The sequence below is a fragment of the Amphibalanus amphitrite genome, unplaced genomic scaffold (assembly GCF_019059575.1).
Source record: "Amphibalanus amphitrite isolate SeventyFive unplaced genomic scaffold, NRLGWU_Aamphi_draft 000139F_arrow, whole genome shotgun sequence".
In the NCBI taxonomy this organism is placed as follows: Eukaryota; Metazoa; Arthropoda; class Thecostraca; order Balanomorpha; family Balanidae; genus Amphibalanus; species Amphibalanus amphitrite.
The window spans coordinates 744,704-763,254 of NW_024881634.1; the positions used below are offsets into that span (position 1 = coordinate 744,704).

Sequence of the window (18,551 nt, forward strand, 5' to 3'; positions counted from 1 at the left end):
TGATAGGATATAGGGGGTGACATTGGTCTGGGCAGGCACCCTAGTGAGTCGCCGGGGCTGAGCCCGTCCAGAGGACAGGCCACCCAGCCCCAAGGCACTCACTGCACCCGGCTACGGGGTGCGCTCCCTCGGGAGCAGCGGTGCCGCTCCAAGGGAGCAGCCCATAGTTGCCTGTCCAGCCCGGAGGGGGTTGCGGCGTGGAGGAGAAGGATTTCAGTATCCTGAGGATAGAAGCACGGATCGGTCCGAATCAGAATTAGCCTTTTGTACCTATGGGATAGTGATTAGGGAAGTTTGCATTTCCCGGCAAATGATGGTCTACAATGTGAAGGTTTCTTTGAATTTGGTAGCAAGCGTTTCGCTCAATTAGTGCTGCCATCTATGACGTTTTCCGCCCAATTCTACGAATGCGGCGCATTATTTGTCTAAAAACGCTGAAATCTAGCGTCTTTTTCTCTCGCGAAGAGGACTTTTGGTGCTTGATTTTTGTCATTTATTGAAATAAATTGAGGTAAGTTTCAGCCGTTGGATGCTCTGAGCAAGTAGAATGAACTTATCCGATCTGTGTAGAATTGATTATCTTTGTGTCCCAGACATTAAAAGCACGGAGAACGCCATTTTCCAGTGTCTGGGAAATCTCGCTATGACGTCTTGAGAATGTTTGCAAATAAATCAAAGTCTGATTTTCCATTTTCGAGAAATCTGCTGTAGATATTTTTTCACAGTGGATGGCTTCCTACTGGCTATTTCCATAAAGTTGTAAATTTTCATTTTGATTTGAGAATTATAGTTGTAGGTATAGATACCTACATCTAAATGGTAAGACCGATATTTTGACTTCAAAATTCAGAAAATCAAAACAAGTGAAGATAACCTTTTGATCTATTAACCACCAAAGTGGTATGCTCATGAACAGATTAAAGGGACCCTCCCACCTTCAAAAAAGTTAATGAATTGGCACGAAAGTGATGTCGCTCGGTTCAGAAAGAGCGAAAACGAATATCTACCAAATTTCATCGAAAAATATTCACCGGTTTTCAAGATATTAGACTTTTACTTTTGTTTACTTTTTGGGATCTCCGCTGTTCCTAGCGACTTTATTTGAAAGTGCGGCATTTGTTGCGCGCAAAGCAGCATATACCACCGCGTGCTACCAAACGTTTTAGTAAAAGATTTAAAAATCGTTAGATCTCCGCTGACGTCACAAATTCTAAGGGGGCATACCAATGCACTAGCCCCTTAGAATCCGAAAACTGCAAGTTTGAAATTCCATATCTCCGAATTAAAGCATTTGTCGATGTTGTGAGTGCCCAAACCGGTATTTGCAGGCCATGGCCACCAATTTGGCTATCTCAACTCAAAACTAATGTTAAGGTGGGAGTGTCCCTTTAATCAACTTTCAACCCGCACCCCACTGGGGGGGGGGGGGGGGGAGGGCTTCATAGTCCCCCTCCCATTTTTCTGCCATAACTTCTAAACCGCTAGACGTACTGACTCCAAACTTTCAGTACCTTAAGCTGTATCAATTTGACACCTTAACCTCGTGTCAATTATGAACTTTGTGGCTACCTTAGGTCGGCCCGAAATGACGTCAGAGTCAGAGTGACCTATTTAGATTCAGGTCAAAGCTTGACATGAATTTCATCCAGATATGGTCCATAGCACTAATTTAGTATGCCCATTGAGTTAACCCTCGCCGGCCTACCGCCTAGGGGAGGGGCGGGTGCCGCCCCCGTAGGTTTTTCCGGGATAGCTCTGAACACGCTGGCGATAGAGAGCTGAACCTTGGCATACCTGACCTCTGATTCAAGCCGGATCTTTTGACACCAACCACATTTTCGGGTCAGTTCAGGACCAGGTCACTGACCTATGACGTCATAAGTGAACCTCTGCACGGTCTTCAGATGTCACAACTTCACATTTCACAACGCCCTCACTGCCAGAGGAACTTTCACAGGGAAATGAAACTTGCAGGATCTACTCAATCTAGTATTCATTACGAGTCTCACAACTCGTATATCTTGGATTTTTCCTAAAGGTCTTATGAGGTCAGGTCATTTTTGTGACCTCACCATTATAAGTCAATGGGGAAAAATAAAACTGCTTTTCTGGCGCCAGGAACGATCTCCAACTATCTCAAGCACACAGAATCGTGATTTGATGCACTCCTTGCAAGGTTAGATGCGTAACTTTTGCAATTTTACCTATTGTTGACCTTGCGTGACGTCATTTATGACGTCATCAAGGTCATATTAGTTTTTTTGTCAATAACTCCCGATCAAATTGAGCTAGCGAGTCGGGAAAGCCACCAATGGACTCAGGAAGACCTGCCCAATCGAATGATATGCGACATGACCTCTTTCGACTAACCTCGTGACCTGGGGGCGCTGACCTGACCGTGACCTGAGGTCAACACCCTAAGTTGACCTGACCCAAACAAAAAGTACATCATTCGACGCGCCTGAGCGAGGCAAACACGATGCTGCCAAAATCGCGGCTCTGCGGCCGTTTTTGCGAAGTTATTCACCAAAAACTGAACCGTGCCTTGGGGCACTTGACCTGACCTCAGAGGCCACCGGTTGATCTAGGACCTTAAAATCGGGTACCAATCTCTGCGTCTCGTAACGGCGCACACGCTCGTTTTTCTCCGTAACGCGCTAGCTCCACCAGGGGCGAAACGGCGAGGGGGTCGTACCGCGCCCCCCCCCCCCTCGGCCGGCGCGTATGTAGAAAACCAATAGATCCGGCGAGGTTTAAATGCATAAAATGACCCATAACACAATATGGCACACATATCATTCTTTAGTTCATCTTTGTTGATCTGACCTTGCCCTTGACCTTGACCCTTGCATTACATTGTATTGTAGATATGTATCTTGTCTTGTAGACAAAGAATGCATTTTTGGTTGATCAATCTTGGTCCATTCTTCATCAACTTGGCTCTGAAGCCAGCAGTGTAGAAACTTGCAGTCTTTGCCCTTAACCCGCGACCGCCTGGGGGGGGGGGGGGGGGTCGGATCCGACCCCCCCTCCTCCGTTTTTCTTGAAATTCTCATGAACCGCTTGCGCTATCAACTTGAAACTTGGCATACCTTCTCCCCCATCAATTTGACGTCTCCTGTGCAATTTTGAAGAAAAAAATTCCAAAAAAATTTGAGATATATCGATTTTAGTGATGTAACTACATGGCGTTTTCAGTCAAAAAGTGGTAAATGTTTAAAAAATCGCCAAAAATCGAGGTTTTAAGCAAATTACAAATTAAGGACATCAAAAGACGCAGCTCAACGAGTTCTTTAAAATGGCTATCTCGGATTTTCCATAAAATGCGTTTTTCACCCCTAAAAATTCAAAAAACTACATTTTTTGGAAAATAGCTAATAAAATCCATAATTTTGAGAATTTCCAAAAAAATCGGAATATTTGTTATAGAGCTCTATTAGAACATTAGATGTCCCAAATTTCAACTTTCTATCTTGATTTTTGACCCCCAAATTGTAAAAAAATAGCTCCAACATGCATAGGGCATGGTGACGTCATAAGCATTTTCGCGAATTAGAGGCACTTCTGAACATCGCATGTGAAAACAAATGGCACCACTAGATTCCTGGGACAAAGCTCGTCTAGAAAAGTGCATTTTTATGTCAAAAATAAAAAGTTGAAAAATTGACTTTTTTTCTTAGCCCTCGTTTAGTTATGTATGGTATAAACGATTTTTTATACTTTCAATGCACACTTATCACCAGCACAGTGACTTGGGGTCACATATAACCATTACCATCGGATTTGGCGTGAAAAATAAGCCATAAAACGTGTCGCACGCCCATGTAGCAGAAAGTGAAAACCGTGACCTTTCGTGACCTGACCTGACCTTGACCCGTACTTAGTATGACCCCTATACGCACATGGTACCTTCACTAGGTCCTTGAGGTCATTTGTGGTGAGTTTCGAGCAGTAGCTATCGATTCCGCTGTCCGTAAGCCTAATCATGCAAAACCCCTGAATTTGACCTTTGACCTGACCTTGACCCGAAAGTTGACCTCAATCTTAAAATCTTAACCCGCGCCCTGCTGGGGGTCCTGGATTTCCACGCCCTGCTGGGGGGGGGGGGGTGTTTGAACACCCCCCCTTCTAACTCGGCTCCTGGGCCACGTAGCGATACGCGGAAGGCGGCGTTCGAAAGAGCGTCAAAAATAATGACGAAATCACTTCAGTCAATTTTTTGGTCAGGTCAAAGGTCAGGTCACCAGAGGTCATTGAAGGCAAAATTTCGCCGATTTCCAGGTCGAATGTCGACAATTTCCAAGAAGCCAACGCATAACTCGGGAACCAATAGAGCTACAGCGCCGCGGAAAAGCGCATTCGATAGCCCTATTAACGCCCTTTCTGAGTAATGTTCTCAGATTTGACCTAACGTCAACGGTTTTGCCTGCAGGGGGCAAAAACTGCAAAAATAGCCGATTTTTTCGGAAACAGTTTTTCTGCAATAACTTTTGACCCAAGCCTTGTACGAGCTTACTTTTACCGGCATCGTGTTCCTCTCGTCAAGACGCATCGAATGAACTATAACTTGACCTTGAAAGGTCAACTTGAAAATTTGACCTCAGGTCAAGGTCATGACCTGACCGGAAAGGGTCATGTTGCATATCAGTCGATCCGTATCGTCTAGCTGAACACATCTAAGGCGTTTTCATCGCTCTAGAATGCCTCTATCAAAAGTTATTTGCGAAAAACTGTTAGATACCATTCGTGACCTAAGATGACCCCAGGGCATAAACAGGGGTCACGGACACCATTTTCATGTTCAGTGTGTCTAAACCACTTGTAATTCAGTGTTTGGGAGTGTGTATAATGTCTTTCGTCCAAAACAGGCGCATTTCAATTTTCTCCCATTGACTTATAATGGGGAGGTCGCAAAATTGACCTGACCTTAGGTCATCGATATCAAAATTCTGAGATATACATTTTGTACATGCTATTGCTCTTAGCAATCGCTGAAAGTTTCAAAGCGATCGGTCACTCGGTATAGCTATGAGAGACATTGAAACTTTTTATGAGGTGAGGTCACTTCAAGTGACCTGGTGACCTGACCTTGAATGACCTTGGTCTGAAATTTTCACAACATGTGTAGAATTGATGTATGATAAGGTGTACCAAAATCGGCGGCGCTCCGCGCCGCCGTTTTTGAGATATTCGCGAAAAACCACAAGGTTTTGCCTGCAGGGGGGTGTTCAAACACCCCCCCCCCCCCAGCAGGGCGCGGGTTAAGAGTGCTTTGGGAAGGTCTCGTAGAGACCTTTCGAACGCCGCCTCGCGGGGCTCGATACGACCATTGGTTCTCGAGATAACAGGGGGGGGGGGTCGGATCCGACCCCCCCCCCCCAGGCTGTCGTGGGTACGGAAATAGCCCAGGCGGTGCCGGGTTAACCTGACATTGACTTCACCTGTGACCTACTTAGGTAAAAATTTGTGCGCTACAAAGGTCTGTCTTGTAATTGTTAAGAGTTTTCAATTGCTGTTTTCCCCATGTTTCTACGACCATCCGTTCAAAAGTTAGACGGAGGGCAGAATCTTCCCCCTATTCCCTGCCCAACGGAGCACATATGGCTAGTAGCCCAGCGGGGTTTGGGTTAACCCTCGCACTGGGGGGTCGAACGACTTGGTCTTGACAGACAAGACAAACGCCGTGAATGTCGAGATTTGATCTCAACAGTCAACAGTCACTCAGAAATGTTCTAGGCTGCACGATAATGACAAAACCACCAAACATCTGTACATAACAAAAAAGTAAATTAATGCAGGTTTCTACTGAATGTGCCTTGTATGTAGAAAATTGAAAGGTTTACCTGTAAGGGTCAAATGAACAAACATGTAACAGATACGTGCCCAAACTCAAGCAGCCACCGAAAAGCTACATTGCCTCAGTGTTAAACCATCTTTGGCAGCCATTTCAGTATGTAACGCCCCTCACCCTGACGTTCCAGGCCGGTAAACTGACCGCGCTGCGATGGAGGTGGAAGTTGAGGAGGACCCCGTGTCGACTGTGGACACCGTGGCGATCGCCGAGGAGGAGATATCCACAGCGATGGACTCTGAGGAGGACGGAGGGGAGGACGGAGAGGACGGAGGGGAGGACGGGGAGGATGGAGAGCTGCAGGAGGGCACCCAGGTCATACACCTGGACACGGTGACGCTGGAGACGTCCGCCGGCCCCAGCACACCCAGGAAGCAGAAACAGTACCAGCAGCGCTACAGACACGAGTGGGAACGGCTCGACTTCTGCAGGGGCTGGCTCACGGTGAGGGCACACAACGCCGGCTGGCGTGCTGACAGTTCGCCGCTCAGGCTGCTGACATACTCCGGTTCAGCGAATATTCCTTTTCTGTTGTAAAAATGACAAGTTATGTTATGTGAGGTTGTTTTTTTTTTTAATCGATTCCAGTTATTTTTGAATGAAGGTTTGCCAGCACACTACCCATCATTCTGTGGCCATGCGTCTCTGTGTCACCACTCGATCATACATGTCCCGTTCACAGAGACATCCAGTCAACAAGCTTCTGGGGTACTGCAAGGCCTGTGACAGATCTCTACATGCCCGGAGAAATGACTTAAGAAAGCATGCTGCATCATCAAAGCACAGGACGAACATGTCCTTACTCAAGGTGAATTGGTGGCTGTGACGACTTAGTCTGATGATTAAATGAATAATATTATTTTCTTCGTGATTTTCGTGATCCAACCATTTATGCTATAGGTACATTGTTTCATCTCACATCATCAGCATTTCCTTGTGCACTTTAAAGCTAAAGATGCACAATGTTAAAATACTTAAATGATTTTATTCTATATTGTCATTACTCATTGCATGCTTTTAATTACTTTTTCCAGAATGACATTGCGCTGCTTGGCTTTGTTACTGGACTTAGTTTAGTAGTAAAGCTACATGTTTTATTCGACTGACAGTTGCTGTCTGCTTGTTTTTAGCAAGGCCTCCCGCGTCATGAAAGAGTCGGCAAACTGAACACCGTTCATCCGACCAAGCTTAACGACCCGGATCTGGAAGGTGAGTCTACTGGGAATCGGTTCAATCGGCATCTGATTGGAATGTGTAGGGGGAGCGGGGGTCTGTACTGTTCGCTGGTCGAATTAGGCTCTTTTTGGTAAGAAATCGGTCCTTCGCCAACTTCTTGCGTGGATCAAGGTGAAGTTGGTGTGCTGCTGCTGTCATGGTGTCAGATCTGTAGCAGCTTTAGTACGAATGTTTATGTTATGTATTGGGGCAGTGGCCCATTGTTCGTGCCCGGGGTGGTCACTTTCTGGTAAAGCTAGTCGTGGATAATCTAAAAACCGTCGATCAGATGACCAGCTTACTCAGCATTCGGTGGCCTCACGGTACGCAGTCGCGCCTGCTCGGATGAGCTGATGCTGACGAGCTGGCGACGGGTGCAGGCGCCCTGACTGCGCTGCTGCGCCTACTGGGCCGCAGCTCGTCAGTGGGCGGAGTTTCGCTGTCTCACTGTGCCGCGTCTCCCGCCCCCAGGCTGGTGCGTGGCCATGCCTGGCCAGCAACACCGGGTCTGGTGCCGCCAGTGCCAGTGCAGCCTAATCGCCCAGCGGAAGGCGCTCAAGACGCACAGCAAGAGCCGCAAGCACGAGCTGAACTCGGAACGGGCGCCGCAGTCGCCGCCGCCGGCCGGCAGCACCATCGTCGGCGACTCGTCGTTCAACGTCGTCGACACGAGCCTCAATGAGTCGGTCGATAACGATTCGGAGCGCGCCGCGTCGCCGCTCATCGAGAGCGATTTTTCGGTGAGGCTGGAGATTGGAGAATATCTCGGGAGTGTCAGGGACAGTCAGAGTGAGGGGGAGATTAAGGACTCTGGGTTCTGCAGTCTTGAGTGAGAGGAAACTGCTGGTTCTTGCAATCAGGCGCCTCGGGTTGACTTCTCTGTCCTTCCCGACAGGGCCGCGTTACTTACTCCATCGGACTGGGAAACCGCAAGGTGGGCTTCCTTGGCGCGGGACAGATCGCCCAGGCCATCGCCCAGGGTATGCTGGAGCAAGGTGAGCGTAACGGGCGATACGCAACGGGCGATACGCGCCGGGCGATCAGTGACGTGTATAAATTGACGCATTGACTCGGCATAAGCTATAAGGAACGAGGCAGTGTTCTGGTTCATAGTGTGAGTAGCGGTCGTGGTGGATATTGGGTGTTTGTGTTGCACCCAATATCCATATTGGGTGGGCGTTCAAGGTAGGTAAGTGTGACTAAGGAGGCGACGGTTCGTGCTCTAAGTTCTTGTGGAAATGTGTACTCATGAAGTTTTTGTACTCTGGTAACTTTATTCGCCATTTACCCAATGTACCTACCATGCATTCATTAGCTGTGACCATTGGCTTGACGGCGCTGTCCCGCCTGTCGTTCGTCAGGCCTGCTGGTCCCCCGCGACATGATGGTGGGCGCTCCGAGTAACAGGAACATGACGCCGTGGAAGCGCTGGAAGTGTCGCACCACCAACGACAACGGTGAGTGGGTGGAAGGGTCGCTCTGAGGCGGTAGGACGGTCCTCACTGGGGGGTTTGGGCTATGACGGGCGCTGGGCATGTCCTACCTGTGGAACATGCCACTCGGCTTAGCTCGTTGCTTAGTTTGCCATTTACCTTGCCGGCTGACAGCAGCCTGCCCTGAGTTTTTTTAGCTGCCCACGTATTTTGAGCTATTCCGGCACCCCGTTGCATTTTCACTATGCGGGCCCTTGATTATTACCCGTTGAACGTCCCTTCTGTTACCAAGCATAGCACGATGGAAAGCATAAACATTCAACATGCCAGTCATCCTTTTGGACATGTGGTTGTGCGTTTTCATTTAAGTTTCCTGGGCGACTGCCGCTTCGACCGTTGCACTTCGGCCGTGCTGTACCCGTGCAGCTCCCTCCCCAGCTGCTCTCATGCGTCATGTGTCATGTGCAACGGCCAGCGACATACACACGTCATGTGTCGTTTTGTAACCGTTTCCCTTGCTCCCACGTCACTTCTTCCCCTGCGGCAGACGACGTGGTACGCGAGGCGGACATTATCTTCATCGCGGTGAAGGCGTCGGTGTTGGTCCGCCTGATCGGTCGGCTGTCGCCCATCTCAGACGGCAAGACGCGCCTCTTTATATCGCTGGTGCCGGGAGTTACCCGCGAACGGATGACGGCGGTGAGTGACACACTGACACCGACACTTTGACACACAGTGACGCAGTCGGTGACATCACTGGCATACCAGTGAGCGTGACATACTTTGATACGCGATGTTTTCTGATCGCTGAGTCAGTAGTGTGCGGTTGTGTTCCGTTTATCGAGCCGATAATACAAAATAACAGAATGGAAATACTGTGTCAGGTAACTTCGGCGGTGTTGCGGTGCTTGGTCAGCCTGCACTTCCCAGCTTTATGCATTTATTTTCTCAGTCATGTGTGACTGAGCTGTCACCCCACCTGACCCACGTGACCCTCCCCTCTCCCTCACAGGTGCTCTCCTTTCTTGTGCTACTGTACAGACACCCCACCTAACCCTCCTCTCTGCCTCATAGCTGCCGTCCTGCCTTAAGCTACTGGACTCAACACCCCCTAACCCACCCTTCTCCCTCTCACGGCTTCTGTCGTGCCGCGTGCTGCCGGACGGACACCCCACCTGACCGTCCCCTCTGCCCCACAGCTTCTCTCGTGCCGCGTGCTGCCGCTAGAGACGGTGACCGGCGACCCGCCCGCTGACATCGAGGTGACCGGTCCACCGCTACACGTCATCCGTTGTGCCGCCAACAAGATGATGTCTATCAGCGCTGGGTTCTGCGGTGGGTGCTGGGACGGGTAACACGTCTACTCCTCTGACGGGACGCTGGACAGGTCCTTTTCCTATGTTCCGTTGGCCTTCCCATATATTCGGTGGCTTCACATTCACCTACTTACTGATGGGGTATCTCAGTAGCCACGCCCGGGAAGACCTCAGACGTCCAAAGCAGGCAGCTGGATACGCGTGGGCTAAAAAACTGATGCGGTGTTTTTTTTTTAGTTTTGGTTTACGTTGAAATGTCATTACGAGATATTTTGGTAAACAAAGAATATTGCTTTTTGGTCTATTTTGCCATATGGAATCCATGCCCAACCGGTACAGTAACTGCTTGCGCTCGTCTTGGCTGCCGGGGGGCCCAGAAAAGGTTGGATTTTTAGCGGGTCTATCCGACGGCCTCTCTGGCCAATCTGGACTATAATGTGATGTCATACCACCCTCCCCTGCCCAGGCTGCCCCGCCTACCTGTCAGCTGCTGAGATGTCAGGCTATTGCACCGTTATTTAATGTGCAAGGATGAGCCGCACAAGGTGACCTGATCTTACCTGGCCTGTCACACCCTGCAGTAAGGGCAATGCCGTGTCCCACTCGCTCTGACCTGACCTCAGTTATAGCCTACAGTATGGGTGAGGGCGTGCCTCATGCACTTCATACATATCCTGATCTACCCTGACCTGACCTGTCGCAGCCTGCAGTGTATGGGCGAGGCTTGTGACCTGACCTGACCTGTTACAGTCTGATGACTTGACCCGACCTGCCCTCCCGCAGCCTACAGTATATTGGGTGAGGACGTGCCCCACTCGCCCTGAGCAGACCTGTCACAGCCTTCAGTATGGGAGGACGTGCCGCACTCGCCCTGACCTGACCTGACCTGCCCTCTCACAGCGTACAGTATGGGCGACGACGTGCCGCACTCGCTGTACCTGGTGGTGGAGACCATGTTCTCGGCACTGGGCACCTGTGTTCAGGTGGAGGAGCACCTGATGGACGCCTACAGTACGATGATCGCCAGCGGAGCAGCCTTTGTGAGTTTTAGGGTTTGAATAGAGAATTAAGCATTGAGTTGGCTATGGTAAAGCTCTCACTAGCTGAATTTTTATCTGTAGTTGTAGTTTTTGGAGATTGTAAGCAATCGGGACATGGTAGGATGGTTTTAAGCATCATCACTGGTTTAATGTATCGGCATTGGGAGAGTTATCACCTGTGTTGTGTATAATACTGGGACCGGTGATAGTCGCGTGTAACTTGTGTGTCATTCCACCTGACGTATCCCGTGTCTCCATTACAGACGTGCGCGTTTATCGAGGCGATGGTGCAGGGCGGAGTGAGTCTGGACCTGGGCTGGGACGAGGCGCTCAAAGTGGCCTCGGCCGTGGTGAGTAAACTTCAGCAGCTGGGGCATTCCAGGACGATTCAACAGGTGCATAACACCCGACCCCCTCAGATTTGCTTCTAAATTGCTGTACAGGGTTATTCTGTGCCCAGAAGCCGAATCTGAAATTGTCAGACCCGTACAAGCAACAGTTTTTGAGTTATAGCATTGGGAAATTTTAAAAAGTTAAAAAACATCATTATATTTTGGTAGCTATATCTAATCGAAAACTTTTATTAAACTATAAAAATTATACATATTTGAACTCGCCACATCACAAGCTTTCTGATGGTATGCAAAAATTTTCAAAATTTTGAATTTTTATTTTTCCGAAAATTGTTCAAAAATTTATTTCAAATTTTTCAAAGTGTGGCCAGTTAAATAAAATTTATTTTTTTAGCTTTTATTAATGCTTAGGGTATTGGAAAACTATATTGTGAAAATTGGAGATAGGTATTTTTTATAAATATTTTATTTTATTTTTTTACTTTCTCCATGTAAATATACCATTTTGCTTTGATATGGTGCCGACGGTGCTATCTCGGGAACGGATGATCGTAGCGCGCCGGACGAGGCGGCAATGGAAAGATCTCAACGAGATGGATCTAGACATTGTCCGAATGTTGTTCTTAAAGGTCACGGGTCAGGTCAAGGTCAGGTCAAAGACCAAAATTCCAGGTTCTCATTCCCCTGCTGCTCCTGAGGCACTTTCATAATGATGAAGCGATGTGAAAATCGCACAGCATGCGTCCAACATATTTATAAAGGCGGTGAATCAGTAAATATGCAATCACAAGGTGAGGTCAAGGTCAAAATCAGGTCACGAAAGGTCATGATGAATAAACAGGGATTAGGGACATGCGACACATGTTTTATGGGTTATTTTCCGATTCCAAGTCAATGGTGATGGGCATTTGACCATTCGGGACCAAATCAGGTCAGATTAGGCCAATGCCAAGGTCAATGTGTAAAGTTGCTGTTTCTATGTCGGCATTAAAATACCTACCTAATAAAATTATATGATATATGGCTATACTAGAGAAATGAGTGAAATGAAATGAATAATGAAGAAGGAAGGACCCTGAAGGAGCTCTATGAGAAATTTAAGGAGGATCCAGCGAACCCAAAGATAGGATTTTCGTCATTTTGCTCACTCCGACCACGTAACTGTGTTCTTGCGGGGAGTGCAGGAACGCATTCGGTCTGCGTTTGTGTTTACCACCAAAACGTAAAGCTAATGGTCGATTCTCTGGGACAGAATGGTCTGACGTACCATGACCTCATCGACCACGCAGTATGTGACACTGAGAATGAAGAATGCATGACGGGAATGTGTCAGGATTGCCCTGGCGAGGCTGGTGTTGACACGTTCTTGAGCCTCGTCCTCCACGACGAGGAGTGTGTGACCATGGACCATATGTATAAACAGTGGGTTAGCATCGACCAATGTGAGCTTATTGATGTGCGAAAGGACTGGGATGATTTCATTCACGATCTATCTGTGTCAGTGGTGAAGCTCACCAACCATCACTATGTAGCAATCCGACAGAGTAGGGCATTTAAGGAGTGTAAAGAAAGTGTTGTGGAGGGAGAGGCCGTTGTCGTTGGGGACTTCAGTGAGAACTATACGTTCGTCATACAGGATGAGGTGCAGAGTCATCACTGGGACGCGCCACAGTGCACCGTTCACCCGTTCGTGGTGTACTGGAGGGAGAATGGAGAGGGAAAGCACCAGAGCTTCTGCATTATCTCAGATAATCTAAAGCACAACACGACCGCTGTCCATGCTTTCCAAAAGGCTCTGATTCCACGACTGAAGGAAAAAATTCCGTCTTTGACTAAAACCAGATACTTTTCAGACGGCTCAGCAGCACAGTACAAAAACCGCTTCAACTTTTCAAATATCTGCGCTCACAATAGTGACTTTGGGCTAGACTGCGACTGGCAATTTTTTGCCACCTCGCACGGGAAAGGCGCATGTGACGGCGTGGGAGGCACCGTGAAGAGAGCGACCGCTCTAGAGAGTCTACGCAGGCCCACAAGGGAGCAAATCACAAACGCCACCGAAATGTTTGAGTTTTTAAGTGACAAATTCGAGACTACAGTGAACTTTGTATTCGTGTCGAGGGTCGAGTCGAAAAAGCTGCAGAACACCTCAAGGAGAGTTTCAGCAAAGCGGTGGCAGTGAAAGGCACGCAGAGTCTGCACTGCTTTATTCCGGTCAACCACGAGACACTGCGAGTCTCAAAGTTGTCAGGGGGACCAGGCCGGCTGGTGAAAGTGCAACGCAGAAGGGCACCGAAAAGACGAAAGTGAGCCCGCGTAGACTTGCTAGCACCCCTGCCGTGTGTCTGTATGGTGGCTGTCTGTGCACTGTATTGTTGGTGATATGTGTGCCCAATACATTTCTACGAGCTGGTCACCAAAATGTGTGTTGTATTTCCTTCGTTGAACAAGGGATTGGTTGACCTGACCGTGACCTGACCTGAACTGACCTGATTTTGTCCCGAATCGTCCAATGCCCATCACCATTGACTTTGAATTGGAAAATAACCCATAAAACATGTGTCGCATGCACATAATCCCTTTTTATTCATCATGACCTTTCGTGACCTGACCTTGACCTGACCCGTGACCTTTAAGAACAACATTCGGACAATGTCTAGATCCATCTCGTTGAGATCTTTCCATTGCCGCCTCGTCCGGTGCGCTACGATCATCCGTTCCCGAGATAGCACCGTCGGCACCATATCAAAGCAAAATGGTATATTTACATGGAGAAAGTAAAAAAATAAAATAAAATATTTATAAAAAATACCTATCTCCAATTTTCACAATATAGTTTCCCAATACCCTAAGCATTAATAAAAGCTAAAAAAAATAAATTTTATTTAACTGGCCACACTTTGAAAAATTTGAAATAATTTTTTGAACAATTTTTTGAAAATTCAAAATTCAAAATTTTGAAAAATTTTGCATACCATCTGAAAGCTTGTGATGTGGCGAGTTCAAATATGTATAATTTTTATAGTTAAAAAAAGTTTTCGATTAGATATAGCTACTAAAATACAATGATGTTTTTTAACTTTCCAAAATTTCCCAATGTTATAACTCAAAAACCGTTGCTCCTAAAGGTCTAAAAATCTCAGATTCGGCTTCTGGGCACAGAATAACCCTATACAGCAATTTTGAAGAAAATCTGAGGGGGTCGGGTGTTAATTTGCACCCATGAGCTGTTGAATCGTCAGGGAATGCCCGAGCTCCAGGCAACTCCGTGGAGGAGTTGCACCTACCGGGGGCTCTCGATGACATAATATGTTTTAATAATACTGGGTAAAGCTCGGTTTAAAGTTCAGAGGCAGCCTATGATTACATTGATAGGTCATCGTACCAAAGATGATGCCGTGTTCAATGTTCATGTTTCTCTTGTAAATACACCGGCGTGAGGAAGTAGGTATCATACGATGAATCTTTGTGTACCGATGACCGGTGTCTTACCGCCCCTCCCCTCGCTCTGACCAGGTATCGGGCACCTCTAAGCTGCTTCTGCGCACCTCCGTCGACCCATCCGCTCTGCGCAAGTCCATCTCGACACCAGGCGGCAGCACCATCACCGGACTGGCCGCCCTCCAGCGCGGTGGGCTCGAGTGAGTCGCTGGGACTGAGCAGACGGGAGTGGTGATCTAAGGGAGCTGAGCTGACGGGGTGGTGATTTAAGGGAGCTGAGCTGACGGGGGGGGGGGAGGGTTCTGCGCTTAGACACAGGAGAATGAAAGGGCCCCACTCGTCACTTTGCGAAGTCCGTTGGCTTGGCGGCAAATTTTAAACCGTTTTACGTCTTTCGTATAGTTTCTAGGCGATTGTGCACATGTAGCTACCTATATTATGTGGCCAGCCGCTCTGAGTTTGCCAAGCTGACCCCCAGCCGCCCCCACTTCTGACCGTCTTGACCCGTCCCTCCCCAGTGACGCCGTGGGCAAGGCGCTGCAGCTGGCCTGTGAGAAGACCCGCGACGTGGGGAACGCCGTCTGTGGCGGCGGCGGTGGAGATACGAGCACGACCAGCATCTAGCTGCCGGCGGCCGGTGAGCGCGGTGCGACAGCGCCGTGAGTGACAGAGTGAGAACAGTGACCGGGTCGGGACACAGCTCTCTGATCGCCGCGAGACAGAGAGAACAGTGACTCTTGAACACAGTTCCCCCGTCCCGGACCACCGTGAGACAAAGAGAATAGAGACTGAACACAACTCCCGGACCAAGTCGGGAAAGAGGAGAGCCAAGAGCTCAGAACGCGACTGGGCTTTCGGACCGATTGGGGCCCCACTGCCCTCATCACAGTACTAATTATACATAGTACATACATGCATTATAGTGTAAGTTATCATACGCACATTATTCTCTTCACCATGTCTACCTAAAAGCGGAGGAGTTTGGATAGCTGAAACAAACCGTGTCTATTTTAAGAATTCCTGCAAAGCTGGAAGTTGGAACCTACTGAGTGAACATGCCTTGTATGATTTAGGTTGATCATCTTGTTGCTTTGCTATTTCCACTTGAGTTGCAGTTGATTTTTTAAAGGCATGTGTGCGATGTGCTTTGTTTCATCACGAATCACTCATCTGTGCGTCCATTTCCGTGCCGGTTTTATTACCGGCTAGTTCATTTTGTAAATAGTCAATACATTTTGAGGGGCGCACGTCCGCGTCTGTTGGTATCGGGTGACTGTTTGGGCGGGGCGGGCCATCTCCTGGTATGATCCTGACCTGACCTCACGAGCCGTGAGAGATGGTCTTACTCTAGCACTCAGGTTCTGACGGTAGCTTCTGCCGGTCGTGCCGGCGGTAAGACCACAGGGGCGAACAGAGGTTGGCCATTTAGGCAGGACGCGCATTTCTGGACGTTAAGGGGCTGCGTCAATGTACCTGTTCCATCAGAGGCAGCGGAACAACGCTTGCCGTTGCTGCACATTGCACAATGATGCAGCTGAGGTTTGTTTCACGAATCACTCTTCTGTGCGTCCATTCCGCGCAGCTAGGGACACACATCAGTAGATGTGGGACACAATCAGAAAATGGTGCAGAGCTGAACACTAAGCAAAGCAAAGCAAAGCTGTAGAAAGAGTTCAAAGGTTACAACTGACGGTAATGGAAAGGATCCACGAACCGTGGGGAGTCCACGGGTAATGAGTATTGCCGTGTTCGGTGATATCCCGCACTGGGCCCTTCTGAATAATAGTCTGTGACGGTGACTGGCGTGCCGACATGAGAAATAAGCACCGTGTGTGGAACCCCTCGCGGTTTCACTCATTCGTCGCAAGTGGAGATGGCAAAAGATGAAAATTTTGGGAACTAGACTCGAACCAGACCTGGCTGGACATTTCTGGAACCAGTCGGACCCGGTATTACTTGGAATCGGAACCAGTTGGACCCGTTCCCTAAAAGTCAATTAATACAAACTACTTGTAGGTAGCATTAGTTGCATCATGTAAAACAGCCTATTTATTTCCCACTGGGAATACCCATGAGCTACTGTGTGCAAAGACATATTCACTTCATATTTTGCAATAATGTGTAGTGTGCAAGATGTATAGTTTATGGTAGGACCCGGTTGGACCCGTCAGAAAATTTTCAGGAACCGGTCTGGACCCATATGGGTCCAGACTGGTTCTTTGAACCGAGTCCTCGGGTCCACATTTTGCCACCTCTAGTCGCAAGCATTCCGGCTCATGACTCGTCAGAGGCCGGTCGGTGCGAATACAATTTGGGGAAAGTGGCTCGCCACTTTCCCCAAATTGTAACAGACTTCGACATCGGAATGCAACTGTTTGGTAAGATGATGTCCTACTGAGCAACTACCGGCCTAGAATAAGTAAACAGAGTTGGAGCCGGCCCGTGACGGTGCGGGGTTTCCGCGCCCGCCGCTAGTCTGTATAAACTCTGTCCTGTGGCGGCCGGCGGCAGTGCTGGACTCCACGGCTGCGCGGTGTCCCCGGTCTCGTCTCGGGATGTCGCCACACAGTGCTGTCCCTCTACTGCTACTGGGCCTGCTCCTGGGCCCGGGCGCTGCTGTGCCTCTCCAGGACAGTGCTGATATCCCGCCGGACGGGTCTCAGCCAGTGGTGGCCGCCAGAGGGGGGTTCTACCTGCCGCCAGCGGGTACCGCCGCCCCTACTGCGGCCGCCGCCGACCCGCTGGTGCACCGACTGCAGCCGCTGTTGGAGCGGGCCCTGGCGCGCGCCGTGGAGAGTCTGCTGGCGGCCGGCCGGCGCACCGAGGGTGACCAGCTGGCCGCGCTCCGGGCGCGCCTGGAGAGCCTGGAGCGTGAGCTGGCCGAGCTGAGACGCGGCGCGCCGCCGTCGTCACCGCCGCCCGGTGCGGTCCAGTGCCCGCAGACGGAGCAGGAGCCGGCCGAGACGACCCCGGCGCCGCGGCAGGAGCCGGCTCCCACTCCGGAGCCGGAGCCGGAGCCGTGTCTGTCGGAGCCGGACCCGCTGGCGGCCGAGCTGGCACCGTTTGAGCGGCCCGAGAAGCTCTCCTGCGCCCGCTCTTGTCTGCAGCTGCGCGACCAGATGCACAACCCGCAGGACGGCGTCTACTGGTTCACCGGGATGTCGGTGCCGGTGCTGTGCGACTTCAGCCACGACGGCGGCGGCTGGACGCTGCTGCTGACGGCCAAATCTCGCGAGGGCTGGAATCTGCTCAGCGTGCTCGGACGCAGGGAGCGCTCTCCGTCTCTGGACGACAACTACTCGATCCTGGAGCACGCCGACTACATCCGAGACCTGGGCACCGGCACCCGGTTCGCCTATCGGATCGAGACGCAGGCGGGGAAGAGCCGCCAGCGCTGGGGCGGCGTCTGGTTCGCTCCCCAAAACTACAGCTTCGTCCACGAAAATCCCGACCAGACCGAAGTATTCAACGTCAAACGTTTTGACAAATGGACATACAAGGCGAACGGCATCAAGCGCCGCATGCCGTGGCTCAACATGCACGTTAGGGGCAGCGGAAACGAGCCGGCCGTCCTCACCACCGGCGATGCGTCCACCAACGTCTGGGGCACGCTGCTCAATGACGAGGGCAAAACCACCTACCAGCACAGTCCGTGGATCCACCCGGAGGCCCAGCAGTCGGGAACGGTGCTCTACTGGATGCGAGAGAACTCCCGTTGAGCCAGCGGCAGCGGGCGCCGTCTATTGAGGGCAGAGTGGTGGATGTTTGAGGCTGTTATAGTTGTCGATCGCTTATGTCCATAGTGATGGTGGCGGTAGGTCGTCACGCATTGTTTTAAATTACGTGCATGCTAGTCCAGCTAGTCTGCGACGTGCATCGACAAGTTATGTTTTACGAGAGCA

General features: G+C 49.8%; 1 protein-coding gene across 2 annotated transcripts; it reads left to right on the forward strand.

The window, feature by feature from the left end:
- Nucleotides 1-403: 403 nt before the first annotated feature.
- Nucleotides 404-15,896, forward strand: LOC122382410. 2 transcript variants are annotated; one of them, XM_043367681.1, is made up of 13 exons: nucleotides 404-511; nucleotides 5,982-6,295; nucleotides 6,534-6,659; nucleotides 6,982-7,060; nucleotides 7,538-7,806; nucleotides 7,962-8,061; nucleotides 8,428-8,523; nucleotides 9,047-9,198; nucleotides 9,699-9,834; nucleotides 10,716-10,855; nucleotides 11,119-11,205; nucleotides 14,725-14,849; nucleotides 15,168-15,896. In XM_043367681.1, exons 2-13 carry the CDS (start codon nucleotides 6,005-6,007, stop codon nucleotides 15,271-15,273), a joined length of 1,707 nt encoding a protein of 568 aa, XP_043223616.1. In that variant the 5' UTR covers nucleotides 404-511; nucleotides 5,982-6,004; the 3' UTR covers nucleotides 15,274-15,896. The 2 variants fall into 2 exon arrangements, with proteins under 2 accessions (XP_043223616.1, XP_043223618.1); XM_043367683.1 differs by lacking the exon at nucleotides 404-511 and adding an exon at nucleotides 643-819.
- The last annotated feature ends 2,655 nt before the right edge of the window (nucleotides 15,897-18,551 follow it).